This window comes from Trachurus japonicus, chromosome 22 (assembly GCF_045865225.1).
Source record: "Trachurus japonicus isolate A0001 chromosome 22, Traja_1.0".
NCBI classification, from domain to species: Eukaryota; Metazoa; Chordata; class Actinopteri; order Carangiformes; family Carangidae; genus Trachurus; species Trachurus japonicus.
This window is the reverse complement of record NC_140928.1, coordinates 3,803,004-3,824,264: the sequence shown is the minus strand read 5'-3', so window position 1 is coordinate 3,824,264 and position 21,261 is coordinate 3,803,004. Positions and strand designations below refer to the sequence as shown.

General features: G+C 41.8%; 1 protein-coding gene across 1 annotated transcript in view; it reads left to right on the top strand.

The window, feature by feature from the left end:
* The window catches only part of syne2b (spectrin repeat containing, nuclear envelope 2b), a 199,714-nt gene that overhangs the window by 148,145 nt on the left and 30,308 nt on the right, over positions 1-21,261 (top strand). The window contains exons 105-115 of the mRNA XM_085768285.1: positions 1,324-1,506; positions 1,882-1,989; positions 2,903-3,057; positions 4,430-4,577; positions 4,676-4,770; positions 6,825-7,056; positions 8,276-8,470; positions 10,285-10,410; positions 11,974-12,129; positions 14,834-14,992; positions 17,135-17,301. Of these exons, the coding sequence (XP_085624411.1) occupies positions 1,324-1,506; positions 1,882-1,989; positions 2,903-3,057; positions 4,430-4,577; positions 4,676-4,770; positions 6,825-7,056; positions 8,276-8,470; positions 10,285-10,410; positions 11,974-12,129; positions 14,834-14,992; positions 17,135-17,301 (1,724 nt within the window). The remainder of the gene's footprint in view (positions 1-1,323; positions 1,507-1,881; positions 1,990-2,902; positions 3,058-4,429; positions 4,578-4,675; positions 4,771-6,824; positions 7,057-8,275; positions 8,471-10,284; positions 10,411-11,973; positions 12,130-14,833; positions 14,993-17,134; positions 17,302-21,261) is intronic.

Sequence of the window (21,261 nt, the reverse complement as noted above, 5' to 3'; positions counted from 1 at the left end):
GCCTGCTGTCTCCTACAGTAATTTGATGGACCAGAGAGGAAATTTTAACTTCAATTTCCACATTATATTTCAACTTTATTCTCAACATTTTGACTTTTTTCTTGACATTTCGGCTTTATTCTTGTGGTTGTTTTGTTCCTAAAACAAACTTTCCCTCTTGTTGGGTTGGGAGGATGAAGTCAAAAACACAGTTGATGCTCTTTTGAATTTTCTTTATTCAATGAACATCAAAAGAGCACTGTCTGCAGTACAGTGGGAGAATCTGCCCAATCTGGAACTGTTGCTCTGAGGTGTCCCCATAAAAGTATACAGTCTTTGATTCTCTAACCCTAGTGTGATGTCTTCCTATATTCAAACCTTCATGCAAAATACTACGGTACCACTACAAACCTCATTAATACCCAATAACCTTACGTAAAGTACACATGAGGGGTGAAATAATCCATGTTCCACTCAAAGTGCAAGTGCAAAGTCATTTTTTCCCCCATTAGTTTTCTGTACTTTTTCTTTTGCAACAGCTTGAAAAGTATTTCAATTTGAAAACTTAAAATGCACCTCATCCTGCAATAACAGTGGAACAAACTCAACCTCATGTGGAAGTTGTGAGATGTAGTTAAAATTCCTGAAAAGACACTTAGACCTCTTTGAGTTGAGCTTTATTCTGTCTCTCAGTTGCACAATCACTCAGTTACAACATGAACATAAAACATTAACTAATTGTTTTTTTTAATTGAATTACAGTTATTTAGGGATGCACATGATTAACCGTTTAACCGTAACAAGAACTTTGACCGATTAATACTATCGTTTTTTTTTGTTTTTTTTTATTAGCTCCTTATGTCGTCAACTCATGGGGGCGTGTCGACACGTGCAGATTTCCACGTGCCTTCAGTCATATTTTGCAGCATAAAGTTACACAGGAGGACTGTCAGTATGTGCAGCAGCCCCCGTGAAGGAAGGTCAGACAATAAATGTAGCTACACGGACATAGATGAGCATCACCTGTAACAACGATGCTGCAAAAAAAAAAGGAAAAAAAACTTTGTGCTTTGTATAACAGTTAAACATTGGACGATCTAACCTGTAATCTTATCGGTTAATGGTTAATAATTGGTTAACAAGCGTCGGTTATCGGTCAGAAAAAAAATTCAAAATGTGCATCGCTAGTTCTGATTGATTTTATGTTTGTTTACTTGTCACTTTCTCCGTCTTTATTTATCTAGTTCCTCTTTTTCCAGAGGAATCCTGCAGAAATGAAGCTCTTGATCTAAAGACCACTCTGCTGAATCCTCCTCTGTCCTCTCTTCTCTGTCTCCTCCTCAGAGTCTCCTGGAGAGGACGGACACTCTGCAGTCCGACCTGGAGGGGGTGCTGGAGGCCTCCAAGGACCTGATCCACCACCTGGACCCTTCGGCCGCAGCTCTGGTCCAATCAGAGAGCAGGATGCTGTCACGCGGCGTCCTGCGGCTCAGCCAGACTCTGGCAGGGAAGCTGGGTCAACAGCAGGTACTGTACGACTTTCATGAATGAAGTCACGTGACTGTGGGATTTTGTAAAAGACAGATTGGATGTTGAAGCCCAGAGACTGATACTGGCTCATATCTGACCTGAGGACAGGGTTGGAATAAAAAAAACTAACAGGTGAAGCTGCAAAAACTAGTGCATTGATATGAATAAGTGTATTAAATTTAAAGCTAATTACAGGTAAATCTTTAATTAATTAACCTCCATGTTCTCACACACACAGACACACACACGCACAGAGCTGCAGCCTGACACCTGGGCGTCACACTGACCTATAAATGAAGGGACATCTGGCCGTGGGCCATGTTGTCATGTCTGTCTGTGTGTGTGTGTGTGTGTGTGTGTGTGTGTGTGTAGGAGGAGCTCAAGCGGCTGCAGGAGTTCGGGGACATCCTGGAGTCAGTGGAGACGGACCTGGAGCTGTGGCAGCAGCGTCTGGACGATGGGGCTCAGACAGGCGATCAGGTGAGAGCAGATCATGAATGAACGTTGAAACAAATTGTAGATAAAAGAGTCACAGCAACAGGTTCAAATATGATCTGAGATTACTTTTCAGCGTTATTGAATGTGAAAAATATATTTTCTTAGAATAAATTAAACGATTGTGGTTGTTATTAGAATATAATGTGATTTTTTATTCCACAAGTGATATGTGTTATGTCTCTATTGACCTCCAGACATCTTAAATTGAATTTTTTTATTAGCAGAATGAATATTTTGTATTATTTTACTATTTTACATGACTAAAATAACCATATTTTGTCATTTTTGCACAACTACACTGCAAAAACTCAAAATCTTACCAAGAATATTTGTCTTATTTCTGGTGAAAATGTCATTTCTAGTCAAAACACATCTCATTATACGTAAAATCACATAAAAAGTAGCTTGTTTTGAGACACTTTTTTTTACTTCTTTCAAGCATATTTTTGACTTGAAATAAGTAGAAATGTCTGATAGTGGGGCAAGTTTGTCTTCCTTATTACAAGCACAAACAACTTGCTTTCACTGGCAGATTTTTCTACTTATTTCAAGTGAAAATTTGTTTGAAACAAGTGAAAATGATCTAAAAACAAGTTAATTTTTAGGTGATGAGTCTTATTTAAAGTGGATAGAGATGAATTTTGACTAGAAATGAGACATTTTGACAAGAAATAAGACAAATATTCTTGGAAAGATTTTTGAGTTTTTGCAGTGTAAGAAGAGGATGTGAGGAGTTTGTTTGAAATGACATAAAACAATCATAAAGTCACAGTAATGAGACTTAATGAGGACACAGTGTGTGTGGAGGAGCTGCAGTGTTTTGGTCGTGGGGCCGTGATGTCATGTGATGTCATGAGGTCCAGGCGGCGGCGACTGATCCCTCCATCTGTTGCAGTCTGGCCTCCTGCAGCTGAGCGGGGCCGCGGCTGACCTGGACGTGCTGAACGAGCTGAGCTGCAGCCTGTTGCCGGGCGACGCTGCAGCACGACGCCTGCAACGCCTCAACCGCCGCTGGGCCGACACCGCCGCCAGGGCCGAGGAGGCCTGCAGGTCAGAGAGAGGGAGGGGAGGGGCGGAGCTTAAAGGGATAGTAGCATTTTTTTAAAAAGTGGGGTTGTATGATCTACAAATAGCCCCTAAGTACTTTAATTGCAGTAGAAGACTCTCTACACTCCTCCCGTTAGCAACGCCAGCCCATAGCCCTGCCCAGAGATTTACAACATACAGTGTTGTGAACAGACCCAAAGAAACGGCCTATTTTCACGGCCTGAAAGAGGTTTTACCTGAAAAAAAAAACACAGTTCCATTGTTCGCTATAATATAATTTTTTCCAGCCCCTCAAAGTGCAGGAAAAACACAGTTTTTATTTGGACCTAACCAACTGCTGATCGGCGGGCGCTAACCCTGGGCGGAGGGATACGTGATTTTTGTCATGCTAAATATGACTGTTAGTAGTGTAAATATTTAATGTTATCATAAGAAAATATAAATATCTCACTTTCATCTACCTACAAATTGTATAAATCCACACACACATTCACAGACGAGGTGGGGTGACGGTTGGCCACGCCCATTTAGAGAGACAGGAAGTGTAACCATTTCTATCATTGGAGCAGCCTGTCATGGAGTATCTTTGCTGCAATTAAAGTACTTAGGGGCTATTTGTAGATCATACAACCCCACTTTAAAAAAAATGCTACTATCCCTTTAAAGAGCATGCAGTTGTATCCCATAGCCATCAAACTCAGTTAATCAAAATATCCTTAAATTAAGTTTCTGTAGAAACTCAGGCCACAAGTTTGGCGAATTTTCATCAAGTTGCCTGTTTGAAAAGTTTTATTAAAGCTAAATCCAAGTAATTCTACAATTTACATATTGGAATAAATTTAATAAGCAAAAACTGTTGTAAAAGAATAAAAAATTAAATTAATAAAAAAAATATTGGATTGGATATTGGCTATGGATTAGTTATTATTTGAGTTTCTTACTTCTACTTTATCTTGTTATGAAGATGAAACAGTTCACAATTCACAAAACTGATTAAATTAGCAATTTCTGTCACTTTAAAGAGGAACTCCAGGCTTTATGAGGCTGAAGCTGTTTGATAATTGGTTTATAGAATGTGATGGAGCGTTGTTCATGAGACATGAGCCTCTTTTATTGATCCCACCCCTGGGAAGTTCAGTTTTTAAGTAAACAACAAGAAAAAGTAGGAAATAAATATATAAAAAGACTCTATATGTACAAATATATGGAACAAAATATGTACTTTTTTAATTATTTAAGTTAAAAATATGTATACAAAGTTGCTCATTCTGGACTATTGCATAGTGCGGGTGAGCATGAATGCGAATAAATGTATATTTTGTATATACAGGAAGTTTTTGTCATGCAGTTTGTGTGTTTGCGTGTGTGTGCACAGTGAGCTGCAGACCGAGGCGCTGAGGCAGCAGAGCTTTGAGCAGAAGTGTGAGAGCTGGATGTCGTTCCTGCAGAGGATGGAGGACAGTCTGGCCGTGGACGTGTCGGGGTCGTACCTCGGCCTCAGGCAGCAGCTCCGGATACACAAGGTAGCAAACATGACACGTCAGCACTGCAGACACACACACACACACACACACAGAGCTGTAACCCTGACCTGTCCTATGTGTGTGTGTGTGTGTTGCAGAGGTTTCAGGCTGAGCTGTCCACTGGTCACCAGATCCTCCACTCCGTCATCACTGAAGCTCTTCAGCTGCTGCAGAAAGGAGAGGTGGACGACAGGTGAGCAAACAACAACACACACAGAGTTCAAGTTTTAACTGGACATGATGCTGCATAGTCTAATTAAATATCAAGAGTCTAAAGATACATGTTTCTATTTCTGGTTTTCCTTCTTGGCTTATAAGAAAGAGGTTATGCAAATCTTATTACGGTAGTTTATAACTCTAACGTCAGGATAAACTTTATTCGTATAGAACTGTTCATAAACAACATGAAGTATTTAACTTTTGAAGCAGAGCAAACAAATAAAATACGACTTAGATTTTTTTTAAAAAAAACAAACATTACAAGACATTGGAGAGAAAGAAAATTGAATAATAAAAAAAACATTTTTTATGGATAAAACAAGATAATAATCAAAGAAACAATATGGTAAATTATAGTTGGGATGAAACTAACTTTTTTTCTACTTAATTTTCATTATCATCTTATCGTTTAATCATTCCTTATTTTCTTGTCTTTACTTGTAACAAATTTGTTCTTCATGGGTGAGGTTTTCATACAAGCCCTTTTGGGTTTCATACCTCACCCTTCGCACATCCCGATCATAATGATTGTTCATACTATTTTAAATTATATGTTCGTGCAAAATAAACAAATAATAGCTTTTCTCCCGATTCTTTTACGATTTTTTTGGTGCCGGTTCAATTTAAATTGCGATTCTTCAAAATTTTTTCGATTTTTAGTTCGCTTTTTTAACACCCGACCATGTGAAAAAGTTGAACGATGATGATGATGATGATGATGTTGTCTACAGACTATATCAGGAGCCATGTTTCCCCTCAAAAAAAAAAATGCACATCACATGTGAGTCAGTTTTTAAGATTTATTCAGCAGCAACTGCTACATTTATCTGAAAATCTAACACTATAAGATCTTAAAGCAGAAGTCAGCGATCCGGTGGTTTTGTCTAACTTCCTGTCAGCCGATGGAGTTAGCAGTCCCCGCCCTCGTCCCTACGTCACCACATTCACGCACATCCCTTGGCTGCACACACAGAGAGGACCGCCCCTTTATGCCGTTCTCTCTCCTCATTGGATAAAGGTTGTAGGATACAAGGAAAGTTTTCTCCTCGGCTTACAGCAGAGCAGAGTGACTGACAGACCCGTATTTCAGACCAAACACTCTATGTAAGTGATTGCTGTCGGAAGATACAACTATTTAAGACTTATATTAACACAAACATTCACCTTACTTCTGCTTTAAGACATTCAGTCATATTAGCATTAAATGTTAGTTAAAGGGATAGTTCAACATTTTGGCAAATTGGCCCATTGCCATAATCGCTATAGTCATAGCAGTAGGTTCATTACCTTTAATTGTAGGTGTAAGCTATTTTCAGTACGGCGGAGCGCAGCAGCTGGCTGCTCAGAGCTACGCTATGGAGGCTAACGGAATTTCTTGGTTTCCCTCATTAAACTCATCAAATTCAACATCCCAAAACTCCACAGCGCTTTTGTAGACAAGTTGTGACCTGCACAACCACCACGCTATGAGATAATGACGGAACGATACGAAACGGAGCCGTTTTCGAGGTAAATACAGGGTAAATACGGAGACTGCTTGCTGAAAAACTGTCCCTGAACGCAACGCGCATCAGCGGTTTTGTATGAATTTACCTCGAAAACGGCTCCGTTTCATATCGTTCCGTCATTATCTCATAGCGTGGTGGTTGTGCAGGTCACAACTTGTCTACAAAAGCGCTGTGGAGTTTTGGGATGTTGAATTTGATGAGTTTAATGAGGGAAACCAAGAAATTCCGTTAGCCTCCATAGTGTAGCTCTGAGCAGCCAGCTGCTGCGCTCCGCCGTACTGAAAATAGCTTACACCTACAATTAAAGGTAATGAACCTACTGCTATGACTATAGCGATTATGGCAATGGGCCAATTTGCCAAAATGTTGAACTATCCCTTTAACATTATGACAGCTAGTGAGGCTAAAGACACTGGGCAGATTTGACCTCTGACCCTCAGCAGTGAGCACAGGGTCCAGCGTTGCCTTCAGTCTCTATAAATGTAAAGTTTCTGATCCTGAATCACATGTGTTTGTCCAGGAGCGACTTCATCCTGAAGCTGGCCCAGCTGAGGGAGCACTGGCAGGGCGCGGTGCAGCGGGCCGACCAGCGGCGCTCCCTGGTGGACGGGCTGGTGAGGCACTGGCACCTGTACACGCGCAGCCTCAGGAAGCTGCAGAAGTTCCTGTCGGACACACACACCCTCCTCCCGCCCTGTGGCCCGGCCCGCTGCAGCCTGCAGCAGCTCCGACGCTCCCTGCAGGACCTCCAGGTCAGAACACACACATTTATAGAGGATTTATCAGGATTGACCTTTAAAACACATAGTAACTGTCTTATTGATAAAAAATGTATGTCTATCATTTTAAAAACAGCTGTAAAAAGTCACTGCTGCTGGTTGTTTATTCAGATGAGGAGCAGTCTGATTTCAGATACAGTGGCATGATGCAAAAGTTTGGGCACCCCTGGTTAAAAATGCCATTTAAAGGGATAGTTCAACATTTATGCAAATTGGCAAAAATTAATAAGGTCACAACTTGTCCACCAGAGCTAATGGGATTTCTTGGTTTCCCTCATCAAACTCATCAAATACACAATCCAACAACTCCACAACGCTCTGGTGGACAAGTTGTGACCTGCACATTCACCACACTATGAGATAATAACACAACGTTACCACACAGAGTTGTTTTAGAGGGAAATTCATGCAAAACTGTTGAGGCGCATTGCCTTCAGGGACAGTTTTTTATCAAGCAGTCTCTGTATTTCCCTCTGAAACAACTCTGTGTGGTAACGTTGTGTTATTATCTCATAGCGTGGTGAATGTGCAGGTCACAACTTGTCCACCAGAGCATTGTGGAGTTGTTGGATTGTGTATTTGATGAGTTTGATGAGGGAAACCAAGAAATCCCATGAGCCTCCGTAGCGTAGCTCTGAGCAGCTCACGGCTCTGCTCCGCCGTTCTAAAAATAGCTTGCACCGACAATTAAAGGTAACGAACCTACTGCTATGACTATAGGGATTATGGCAATGGGCCAATTTGCCAAAATGTTGAACTATATCATTTTTTCATCTTCATCTTGTACATTTTCAAAATGACAGAAAAGGAAAAGGGCCCTCAGCAAAGGTTTGGGGCCCTGCATAGTTAGTAGCTAGTAGGGGTGCCCAAACTTTTGCATAATGCCACTGTATATGTAAGAGTGTATGTAAGAGTGAGAAACGACTGCTGCTGATTACATTTACATCCAAAGAAAAGAAAAGATGAGAGGAGGAAGAGAGAGATGTCCCATCCTGCTCCGGCTTCATGAGCCTTTTGATTAGCATCAAAGATCAGAGAGGAGAGAGGAGATAGAGCTGTTGATGGCTCCTCGTCTATAAAAGCCTCCAGTTTCTCCTCAGATAACTGGATTACTCAGACATCTATCTGTCCTCCTCCTCCTCCTCCTCCTCCTCCTCCTCCTCCTCCTCCTCCTCCTCCTCCTCCTGAGCAGCACACCGAGCTGCTGTTCCAGAGGTACCAGTGCAGCTTCATCCACACCCTGGAGGTGGGCCGGCAGCTCTTCTCCATGGGCGACGAGGAGACCCAGACCCAGCTGCAGACGGACCTGGGGACGCTGCAGGAGGAGTGGGACGACCTGCACGGCCTGCTGGGCCGCAGGATGGAGCTCACCGAGGCCATCGTCAAGGTAACCGCCCCACTTCCACTTCCTGTCCTCTAAGTTTTGTCGGAATAGTAAAAAAAAAAAAAAATCTCACATTGTGACTTTTTGTGAATATGACTTTCCTCAGCAGTGAGTGAGTCTTTGGCCCTTTGTGTTGTGTGTTTTGTGTTGGGGGGTTGCTGTGTGAAACCGAAGCAGTCGATGAAACTCCAAGGTCGGATTTCACCGGAAAAACGAAATCAATGAGATTTTTAAGAAACTCGATCTGTTCAGCTGTGAAAGTGCTGAACCGACGTCTCCAGAGACGATGACATCACTTAGCTACATCACCTACATCAGTCTCTGTGGATCCTGTTGTTTGGTTCAGGACAAAATGTGACCATTTGTTTAAGTTTAAGTTTAATTTTAATTTATTTATATAGCACCTTAAAAGCAAAGAGCATTTGCACCAAAGTGCTTCACAGTCAACAGGTCACATAGGCATAAACAAACATTAATACAATGCAACAACATCATACACTACACTATTTGTGTGTGTGTTTCTGTCAAACCCCAAGATATAAGATTTACATTTGTGTTTTTTGTGTGTGTGTGTGTGTATATAGGATAGTGTTGTTAACAATAAAGCTTTATTTTTTTGTGATACGTCTGTTTTGTTATGTAAGTATCAAAACAGTTATCTGGTTTTGCAAATGAACTCTTCATATACATATAAATATATATATATATATATATATATACTGACTCAATACATCAATTAGCACTTTACCTTTGTGTTTATAGAGAAACTTGGAAAGTTTTGACGATGATGTTTAAATAGTTAAACAAACATTTTTTTTTAACACCACCAGTTTCTGATTTGTCATAGCAGGTCAGATAAATACGGAAGTGTTTTGAATTCACTTTTTTTTTTTTTTTATGATTTTTTTCTGTTTTTCAGTGCAGTTGTAGTATTTTTTTTTCTGAATTAATGAAATACTTTCAAATCCTGTGAGAGGCTCCCACTATCCTGGAGAAACATCTCCAGTGTGCAGCAGATCTGGATCAGCTCTCCATCTAAAACAAAACACAAAGTCGACAAACTAACGAACAAATAAAAACCATCTATATGACTTAAAGACAGGAGTTATTTATCAAACCCAAAACAGAGTAAAAGTGGATCAAACTCAACTAGCGGCTCATGTTTGCTTCCATCACATCGAGCTCTGTTATTTTAAATGATCTCTAAACTCAGAAAAACTGAACAATAAAATAAATGGATTAAATTAAATTAGACACAGGTCATTTCCTGGTTTTATAGAACTTCACCTGTTGCAGAAAAGACTCATGGAAATCCTCCTCCTATAGAAGCAGCAGGTGAATGATGCCTTCACTGTCCTCATTCTGACCCAGCTGTGGACAGATGTGACCTGCAGCCCCCCGACCATTTATTTTTTCTTAGACACCAGTGGACATCTGGACGTCTGGTCCGTCCTCCATCTGTCCCCTGCTGCTGCTGCTGCTGCTGCTGCTGCTGCTGCTGCTGCTGTTAATGCTGCTGCTGCTGCTGCTGCTGCTGCTGCTGCTGCTGCTGCTGCTGCTGCTGCTGCTGCTGCTGCTGCTGCTGCTGCTGCTGCTGCTGCCTCTGTTCACCTGAGAGCAGCAGAGTTAATCCACTCAGCTTTTAATTAATGACACACGACACGTTGAGGAAGGAAAAGACAAAGGACGGAAACGTCTCTTCTGTCGTCCTCAAAGCCAATCATCAATCAATAGGAACCGGCTGCATTCATCTCTATGATCAATCGATTTGAAACAATAAAACTCTTTTTGTTTTGTTTCTCTGTGTGTGTGAGCAGAACTGGGAGCGCTGCGAGGCCGGACTGGCCAACAGCATGCTGCAGCTGAAGGACATGAAGACCAGGCTCAACCAGTCCATGCCGGAGTTTGACGATGATCTGCAGAACACAGAGAAGTTCAACAAGGTACACACACACACACACACACACACACAGAAACATGCAGAACACAGAAGATCACAGAAGATCACAGAGGTTCCCTGAAGGCAGCATTTAATCTGACTGGCTGAGTTAAACCTCAGGACACTGATCATCAACAGGAAAATTACAAATAGATCATGTGTATTAGATGATGCATCGGCCAAAATATGAAGTTTGAAAACAAGTAGAAACCAGATTTAACACAGATTTCATGTTCAAACAACATATTAACAAACAAACAGATTTAGTAGTGACGGAAAAACCAGATAAACGGGGAAAACAGATGATTTACTTCTCAGTCACTTCTGGATTTCTGTAAAACATTTCAAAAACAATCTTTTTGGAGATTTAGATGTATTGGATCCTTCACGTCCTACTGTGCAGATGGGAGACAGTAAGTTATCAATATGAAGCTGTGGCCAAACAGGGAGATAGATAGGAAACATCTGGTCTGCCTCTGGATGAAACTAAAGGAAAATAACCCCCCGACCCTGAAACTTCAGCTCGTCCTCTTTACACGACGACCTCAGCGCTGATTAAACGAATTAACATAACAATGGCAATTACTGAGAATTAGCATGTTAGCCTATTTACTCCTCTTTTAGGTGCTAAACTAAACTAATACCCCTTTCCCACTGGTCAAAAAACCCGTTTAAACCCGCTAACAATCGGCTTTTGGTGGCAGTGGGAAAGGTGCACCGAGCCGCGTCGACCCTTGTGTTTGTGTGTCTGTATGTGTCTAGCGCCGCATTATATGATAATGTAATACATTTTCACCTCATGCTGTAATAATGACACATTTTGTAATACAATTCTTGAAACCTTGTCGCATTTTGTAATAAGTTGTTACATAATGCACCAAATTATAACAAAATGCAGGGTAGCACTTTTCAATAACAATTCAGTGCAATATGTAACAACTTATTACATATTGTGTTCAAGAATTTTACTACAACATGTGGCAGATTATTACAAAATGCAGCGTTATTACATCTGGAGGGGAAAATGTATTTCATTATTACAAAATGCAGCGTCATTACAAAATGCAGCGCTATATTAGTTCAAAAAAGAAAAAAAAAATCTGAAAACAAAGTGGAGTGTGAAGTTAAAACACAGTGAGGAAACAGTGGCAGAGCCGTGGTGCATTCAGGCGCTCTGAGCTGAGTGGGAAACATCCACTCCAAAGTTTCACGACGTGAGCAAAGTCAAGTTTGAAACTGGTTTGAGTCACAGCTCCTCCTCCTCCTCTCTGACCCGTCACAGCCCCCCTCCTCCTCCTCCTCCTCCTCCCCCCTCTGTCTCCTCCCCTCCCCCCCTCCTCTGTCACCCCTCCCCCTCCCCCTCCCCCTCCCCCGGCCTGCAGCCTGTGGCCCTTAATCCTCTCACTGGGCGGGCAGAGAGACAGAGAGAGACAGAGAGACAGAGAGAGGGTGTGCAGGGCGATAGAGGAGAGACTCAGTGGGGCCGTGGCGGCTGTGGAGGAGCGACGCTGTGGAGGGGGTCACTGACAGTGTGTTGTTGTGGTGGACGGTGTGCTATGGGATGCAGGAGGCCGAGGACTCCCTGGAGGACTGGGCCGACAGCCTGACGGAGCTCAGCACTATGAAGACCGACCTGTCCCAGTACATCATCGCCGACGACGTGCTGCTGCTGCACGAGCAGGTGGAGCAGCTGCACCAGCAGTGGGAGGAGCTCTGCCTCAAGGTGGGTCCTAAAACACACACACACACACACACACACACACACACACACACACACACACACACCTCTTTATGTTGACCTGCTGTGGGTTGTGTTGACTCCTCCTGTGTGTTTCTGTGTAGGAAACTTCATTCACTAAACATGTTGAAGGAGTTACACTGCAAAAAGTCAAAATCTTTCCAAGAATATTTGTCTTATTTCTTGTCAAAATGTCTCATTTCTAGTCAAAACTAATCTCTTTCCACTTAAAATAAGACGCATCACCTAAAAATTAACTTGTTTTTAGATCATTTTCACTTGTTTCAAACACATTTTCACTTGAAAAACCTGCCAATGAAAGCGTTTTTTTGTGCTTGTAATAAGTTGTTTTAGTGTGAACTGTGGCACTGCCGATGGAAATTAGCTTTAAATCTGGCATATTTACATATTGTATGTTCATGAATATGCAGAGTCCCATTAGAAATAAACAAATAAATGAAATGAAAAGGAGTTAAACTGAGTGTTTTTCATCCATCAGCTCTGTGATCTTCACTCTGATCCATCACAACCACAACTTCTTCATCATTTTATCCTCATTCCTCCAGCTTCACCCTGACAGACTTTAGTTTACACTTTGTGTTGTGTTGGTCTTGAATCATGTGAGTCAGTGTTTGTTGAGGACAGTTTGGATTTCTACCTAATCTGGTTTGTAGGAAATTGAATTAATGTGAAAACAAGGAGACATGAGTTCACTGGTGCTGGAGTGGGTTTTGTTAAAGTTCTGTCTGTTTCTCTGCTGTTGAACTTCTGGGTTGAAGACAGTTAATAATTGAAACCTCTTCCGGCCCAGACAATCAGTCACTTTATGTTTTGTTAGTAAGCGTGTGTGTGTGAGAGAGAGTGTGAGAGTGTGTGTGTTCAGGTCAGAGATGATTTAGCTGCTGGACAAAAAGAAGGAAGGAGGGAAGAGTTTGTGTGGAAACTAAAAGATTGAATGAAGAAGCTGTGTTTTCATTAGTGTGTGTGTGTTTGTTTGTGTGTCTATCTAAGAGCTACTGAACCAGACGAGAACTCATGACTGATCTAAAAACAAGTTCATTTTTAGGTGATGAGTCTTATTTTAAGTGGAAAGAGTTTAGTTTTGACTAGAAATGAGACATTTTGACAAGAAATAAGACAAATATTCTTAGAAAGACTTTGAGTTTTTGCAGTGTTGATGGTTCAGAGAGTCCAGATCCAGATAAAGATCCAGACCTGACAGACCGAGATGTGTGTGTTTGAACAGAAGAGTCAGCTGACATGTTGGTGCACTGTTGTAAACACTGTGCTACATGTTAATGTGTGTGTGTGTGTGTCTGTGTGTGTGTGTTTCCATTGGCCTCCCAGTCATGTGTATTTGGAGTCTTAAGCCGTTAATGAGGAGTTAAGTTAAGTTAGTAAATCTGACTGTGAGACTTTAAAGGGTAACTACAGAGACCAACAGGTCTGGGGTCTGTGTGTGTGTGTGTGTTTGTGTGTGTGTGGGGGGGGGGTTATTGTGTGTGTGTGTGTGAGAGGGGCAACAGATGGTGACAGGAGAGAGACGACAGGAAGAGCAGCTCTTGTATTAAAATGAGTTTTGGGGGGAGGGAACGAGGCAGAGAGGGGGAGGGGGAGGGGTCACTGACTTTCACTTTTTACTGTGTGAGTATGTGTGTGTGTGTGTGTGTGTTTGTGTGTTTGTGTCAGACTGAGGTTCACACACCAGAGGCTGAGTGATGGAGTTGAATCTCTAGTGTCGCTGCTTCTAAAAACACTCAGTTCAACTTTTTAGTAACTTTCAGTCAATGCAGGAAGTGTTGAAGAAACAACTTGAAAACTCTGTGAGCATCGTCTTCTTTATTCTGCTTCACATCATCAGTCACAGCAGCTTCATCGTTGCTGCTCATTGACAAACTGTTTTAAGATTGTTTGTTCATTCAGATCCCCATTAGCTTGTGCATAGCATCTGCTAGTCTTCCTTTGGTCTAAACACATTATATAGTGACAATAGAGCAACACACATTCACACAAGACAGCTAGACAACACAGACATGGACAACATGTGCATGTTTTAAAAGTAAAATAACTGACAGAACAAGAACAAGGCAGCTCTGGTTGAGTCTATCAATCTCATTGATAATATAGATATTCATATAATAATAATAAGTTTATAATCTGAGAAAACATAAGAGAAAGTTTCAGTATTATTTCCTGTGTAGTGGATGAAACAGTGAAACGAAACAATCTGTGTGTGTCGGTGGTTGTGTTGTTATTGTATCAGCTTCATCTGTCTTTTTGTCTCTGACTCTTTCGATCATGGTGCAAATTTCTGTATATTTTGGTTTAGAAAAACTGTTTTGATGCTCATCCTCGTTGTTTTTGAACCTGAGCCATCATTATCAGAACCTCACACTTATAAATCTCTAAAATGATCTTTAAAATGATGAGATGAGCAGTTTAAGTCTCTAAAACTCTGAATCAAGCTACTTCAGCTCTGCAGACTCTTCCTGTGTACACTGTCTCCATAACACTGTCATCATCCAATCAAATCAAATTAAGATGATGCTCAGGTGATGTGAGCTGCATAGGTATCAGTGATAAGATGCTCACACACACACACACACACAGTAGTGATAGTAAAGCATCTTTTATTAATGAGCTTATTAACTGTGTGTGTGTCCATCACATCCGATCCTCTTTGTGTCAGGTGTCTCTGCGTAAACAGGAGATCGCCGACCGACTCAACGCCTGGATCATCTTCAACCAGAAGAACAAGGAGCTGTGTGAGTGGCTCACACAGATGGAGAACAAGGTGGCGCACAACTCAGACCTCAACATCGAGGAGATGGTGGAGAAGCTCAAGAAGGTACCAGGCTGAAGCACAGACCCCCACCACACACACACATATACACACCACACACCACACACCCCATCATTCAACACTGGCACTGGGATAATAACAGTAGATACATATACATATACTATACTGTATACAGGGTTCCCGTGGGGTCTTAAAAAGTCTAAAAAGCATTGGATTTATGAATTTGGAAGTAATACCTTAACCCTCCTGCTGTCCTCTTAGAAAGGAAGGAAGGACAAAGGGAAAAATGAAGGAAAGATAGAAGGAGGGAGGGAACAGTCAATTGGGTCAAAAAGGAAGGAAGACGTAAGGACAAAGGGAAAAATGAAGGAAAGATAGAAGGGAGGGAAAAAGGATTGTGGAAAGAAGGAAGGGAGAAAGGAAGGAAAGAAAGATGGAGGGAGGAAACAGATTTGTTCAAGGAAGGAAGGAAGAAGGGAAAGAAGGGAGGAAAGAAGGAAGGGAAAAGGGAAGGAAAGAAAGATGGAGGGAGAGGGAACAGATCAGGTCAATTGGATCAAAAGTGGAAGGAAGAAGAAGGACGAAGGGAAGGAAGGAAGGAAGGAAGGAAGGAAGGAAGGAAGGAAGGAAGGAAGGAAGGAAGGAAGGAAGGAAGGAAGGAAAAAAGGATTGTCGAAAGAAGGAAGGATGGAGGAAGGGAACAGAAGCACAAATTAAAAAGTTTAATTCGTACCACATACGTTTGTCTCTCTTCATTTGTCAACCATGATTATTTTGATCAAATAACGTAAATACAGAGCGCAGGAACCAATAATTGCGAACGCAACGCAGCCCCGGGTAAAATGCTTTGAACGCGTCACAGAAGACCTCGAGAGCTACTGGCGAATAAATGAAATAAAATCAAAATAAAAACAATAAAGGTGGCAAAAATGGTCTAAATAATACTTTAAACTAGATCCAAACAGTCATTAGGACTTTTTATCATTTAGAATAAGCTGATTTTGAAAAAAGGAAAATTTTCATCTGTAGGTTTTTTGAACGATCGTGACGAGCTGTAAATTATAGATGATGTCGTCATAATTCATAACTTACACAGGTGATGTCTGTGATAAACATCTGGATTTAAAAGATCAAGAATGAAAACCAGAGGTTCAACTCAGCTGATGCTCAAAGTTAAAGAAGAGAAGAGATTGTTGTTTTGTTTTAAAACATTTGGCATCAAACCTGTTGGACCTGAGTCTGTGAGACGTTTTTAGTATTTGTCTTGTTTTGTTGAGAAACATTAGAGTTTATGTCGGACCAGAACACGCTCACACACACACACACACACACACACACACACACACACACACACACCTCTCCTCCACTCTGTTTGTTTTGCTGTGTCACTCTGAGCTGACGTGTCGTGTCGTGTCCCACCGGCTTTTCAAAAAACTCTCTGATTGTTAAAGAGACGACAGCTGTTCAGGCCCCGACCCGGGGGCCGCTCATTTGTCATGCTCTGTGTGTGACTGTGTGTTTGTGTGTGTGTGTGTGTGTGTGTGTGTGTGTGTGTGTGTCGTAGTAAAGCTGCTGCTCCTGAAAACCCAAACAACTTACTGCCCTGGTGGGGGGTTAAACTCTTTTCAAGCCTGCAGAGCTTTAAATATAGTGGTTTTGTCTGTCGCTCAGAGTCTGGAAGTTTTCCAGGAACGAACTCAGCTCCTGTTCAAAGTCAGAAAGAGTTCATTAGATTTAAGGATTTAAAGTTTATTCATGTTTTAAACCAACAAAAACTGTTCAAGGGGTGAATTTCTACAGTCATCTCAACACCGTTCCTCCCAGACAACACAGTTTATCATATAAATGCAACATTTTGCCTGTACAATATGATCATACTGATGTATTTTATCTATAAGTTTCTTCATTTTTCTTACCACTCTATTTTTATATAAGTATTTATATAGTATTTCATGTTTCAGGTATAAGATGACATGCTGACGTTCAGTGAACTGTCAGACTCTGCAAAACTACATGAATAAATACATTTACAAAACGATTTCATGAAAAATATTGCTTTAAAATATTGCCTTAAGATTGATATTATTGAATATCAGCCCAGCTCTAATAATAATATATCAGCGTATTGATCACCGGTGTGGTGACTCTGACCGTCTGAGCCGCTCCTCTCCTCTCTGGGCTCCTCAGGACTGCATGGAGGAGATCAACCTGTTCAGTGAGAACAAGACGCACCTGAAGCAGCTGGGGGAGCAGCTCATCACCGCTAGCAACAAGACCAAGGAGACCGAGGTCAACGACAAGCTGCAGGACGTCAACGACCGCTGGCAGCACCTGTTCGACCACATCGAGGCCCGGTAGGTCCACGGATGCGGTTTTCATATTGTTGTTGTGTTGTGTTGTGTTGTGTTGTGTTGTGTTGTGTTGTGTTGTGTTGTGTTGTGTTGTGTTGTGTTGTGTTGTGTTGTGTTGTGTTGTGTTGCGTGGGGCAACAGGAAGAGGCGGAGCAGCTGTTGTTCCACTGTGGCTGCAGATTAAAACAGAAAAGCTCCGAGCCGAGGACAGAGGATAGAGTGATATTATTATTAATCCATAAATACAAATCTAATACCACCACACAGAGACAGAGAGAGAGAGAGAGTGGTGTGTGTGGTGTGTGTGGTGTGTGTCCATGCAGCAGCAGCAGCAGCAGCAGCAGCAGCAGCAGCAGCAGCAGCAGCAGCAGCAGCTTAGTGCCACTTTGAAGAGAAGCTTTATTATGGGATGTGAGTGACAGGTGAAGAAGCAGGTGCAGGAGGAACACCAGTGCCTCCGTCCTTCCTGTGTTCTTCTGTTCAATCCAAACTTTGTTCACATTAAATATGGTTTAGATTTTACATCAAATCATCTTTTTTCTTTTTATCAGAGGAGGAATAATGTAAATATCAAGACACATGATTATTATGAGGACTGGGACTGACATTTACAGTTACAGAGTTAAAATAGCAACAACTTTAACAGTGTAGGAGCTGCAGCAGAGACAGTGAGGTCAGTCACGTCTGAGTTTCATCTGATGAGACCTGATCAACTAAAACCTGGAGTTTGGAAACTGAAACAAGTTCAACGGTTTCCAAATGTGACTGGAGAACGTCTCTCTGTGTGTCTGCAGCTGCTTGTCTGCTTCAGTCTGGATGATTCTCCACTAACTAACCAGGACGATCTGGATCCTGTTCTTTTTTGTCTCTAACTTTATTGTCCCGTCGTGCAACAGTCCAGTTTGTTTTTTTTCTCAGTCACAAACCGTTATGTCTCTGTTGACAAGTTCAAACTGGGACTGAACTGAACTGATTGTTGCCGTGGTGATGGATGTGGAGTGGTGGGATAGCAGGTTCATGACACTGAGGCTGCTCAGAGGCAGATGGGTTAAAGTGGTGCAGGGGGGGGATCTGCCATATGGTGCTGCTGCTGCTGCTGATGATGATGATGATACTACTGCTTCATTTCAACTCCTGTGTGATTGAACACACTGCGGCCCGTGGTGTGAGTCTTGTGTGTGTGCTGTTGTTGAAATACTACAGGGACGAAGCTCTTTTCCTTCTCATATGACATGAAACTCATCTCAATCATCTTCTCCAGTCGTCCAGTCACATGACAGAGGATCAAAGTGAGAGGACGATCACTGCTTAGGTTTATGTCCTGACGACGTCCTCTCTTTCCTAGAGATTCATGCAAACTTATTTTATTTTATCCTCTAGTTCAGAGTTATTCACTCACAAACTCAGTTGGACCAGATTTTCAAACCAAGAAAATTTATTTGGCACATTTTCAGCAGCAGGTAATAAATGACAAGTTTTGACAAAAACAACTAAAGTTTATTCATTGTTTCCCTCACAGACTCATTTTAAAAAGCTTTTAACTGAACAGAAACTGAGTTGCCAGCAGCACTTAACTGCACTTTTGAAATATCTAAACCCAGACTCGCCTCAAAGTGCATAAAACAACAAGACAGTGCTCACAGTCTGGGGCAGTTGAAAGTTGCCTCTGGGCACTCGGCCGACTTTTGAGTGAATGAATGAATGAAATTCATCGCGGTCCATTTACAATAAACAAATAAACAACGCAACAAGAACAAAATTAAACACTTAGTTTTCGACTGAAAGGATGTTTTGTGAAGCTTCAGCTCATTTTCACCTCCTCTGACTCCACAAATCACAAAACAAGTTTAGCTTACTTTACTTTTATTGTCTCCCTTGGGAGAAATTTGTCGTAGTAGAGAGAGAAATAAGAAAGAAAGAAAGATAAAGAAGAAAGAGAGAGAGAGAGAGAAAGAAGAAAGAAAGAAAGAAAGAGAAAGAAAGAGAGAGAAAGAAGAAAGAAAGAAAGAAAGAGAGAGAGATAAAGAAGAAAGAAAGAGAGAGAGAGAAAGAAGAAAGAAAGAGAAAGAAAGAGAAAGAAAGAAAGACTTTTTGACTTTTCACCCAGCTTTTATTAATTACACTTCCTTATTGCATGTACTTTCCGTCAAAGAAAAAAAAAACATAGAACCATCATTAATAAAACCATTACTTTACAACCTTACACAAGAAACAACAAGAAAGAAAGAAAGAAAGAAAGAAAGAAAGAAAGAAAGAAAGAAAGAAAGAAAGAAAGAAAGAAAGAAAGAAAGTAGGTCTGTTTATAAAGGAAATGCATTCATCCAGCATCAGTGATCATAATGTTTGATCAGGTTAGGAAGCAACGTCAGAGTTTTATCTTGAATCAGCTGCAGGGAGCTGATGTAAAAGTGAGTGAATGTTATTTTACTAATAGAATAAAGACGACTAAACTCTAAAACAGAGGAGAATGTGGTGTCAGATTGTGTAGACGGCTCCTGAACGCTCCGCTGGGTCGGAGCTGAAACAGTTTGGTGATGTGACGGTGCAGCAGCAGCAGCAGCAGGATGAAGGTCTTTATCACGGCTGACAGCTTGTTGGTTCAGAGATCTGCTCTCCGTCTTTCCACAATGGGAGAGGGAGCCGAGTGGAGAGAGGGAGCAGGACGACACACAATAGTGGATCTGGCCTCCTCCTCCTCTTCCCCCCTCCTCTTACTCTTCCTCCACCTCCTCCTCCTCCTCCTCCCTCCCCAGCATAACAAGGCTAAGCCCGTTAATGAGCGGCTGCTGAGGCACGAGCGTGGCGGCTCTGCAGGAATGTGCTGCTGCTGTCACACTCCCAGTGCTGTAGGTTTAATTACACACACACACACACAGAGAGAGACATGCTCGTATCTGATTGGCTCGCCCGTTAAAACCGTTTACAACAACAACAAAAAAACACACAGCGCTCAAGTTCGTCCAACACCGACCGCTTTGGAGGAGTTGAGTCCGGGCCAGAACGGACCACACACACACACACACACACACTGGAGCTGGATCCATGTTTCATATTTTTATTTCATTCTGAGCCAAAACCAAACAGTGGGATTTGAGGCCTGATGGTGAAGTGGGAGGGGGAGGGAGGAGTGGGGGGATTGGGAGTGGGGGATCGAGGGTTTGAATCCCACTAAGCTGACAGACATGGGGACTGGTCTCCACAAGCTGATTAAGTGATTGATCAGGAAACCACTTCATCTCTGTCACGTCTGTGTGTTCACACCTCCAAACCTCAGAGCTTCAGGTCTTCAGGTCTTCAGGTCTTCAGGTCATGGCTGCACAGTGCACACCACCGTCAGAACAGATCAGATCAATTAGACTTTAGACTTTATTTATTTGCACATAAAAATAGAACAAAGCATTTACTTATCACTCTTACTAGTGAGAAAGATACGAAAAGAAAAATGTGCAGGTGAGGCTTATAACATGACCTCACCTTGACCTAACAAATAATTGAAACACAGTGAAGAAATAATAATCACATAGCTACCTTGTGCAAGGTAGAGAAATAACAAAATGAAAATGAGAATGAAATAAAAAAAGAAAAGAAAGTGTGTGTGTGTGTGTGTGTGTGTGTGTGTGTGTGTGTGTCACGGTCGGTGGGTAACAATTAGAGACGGGGCTGAAAGTAGCTTTGTAGATCAGTGGGTTTCAGCCCCTCACTTAACCTCCTGCAGCCTAATCCAGCCCGGCTCCGCACGCCCACCTGAGGCCACGCCCACAACACTCTCTGAGCCAATGACAGAAGAGGAAGAAGAGGCTGATTAGCACCAAGGTGTGATCTGTTCTTCTCTGGTTTGATTTGGAGGAAAACTTAATGCACCAATGAACCAACAGTGTTTGGGTTTAAAGGGATAGTTCAACATTTTGGCAGATTCTCCTATTGCCATAACCCCTATAGTCACAGCAGTAGGTTCATTACCTT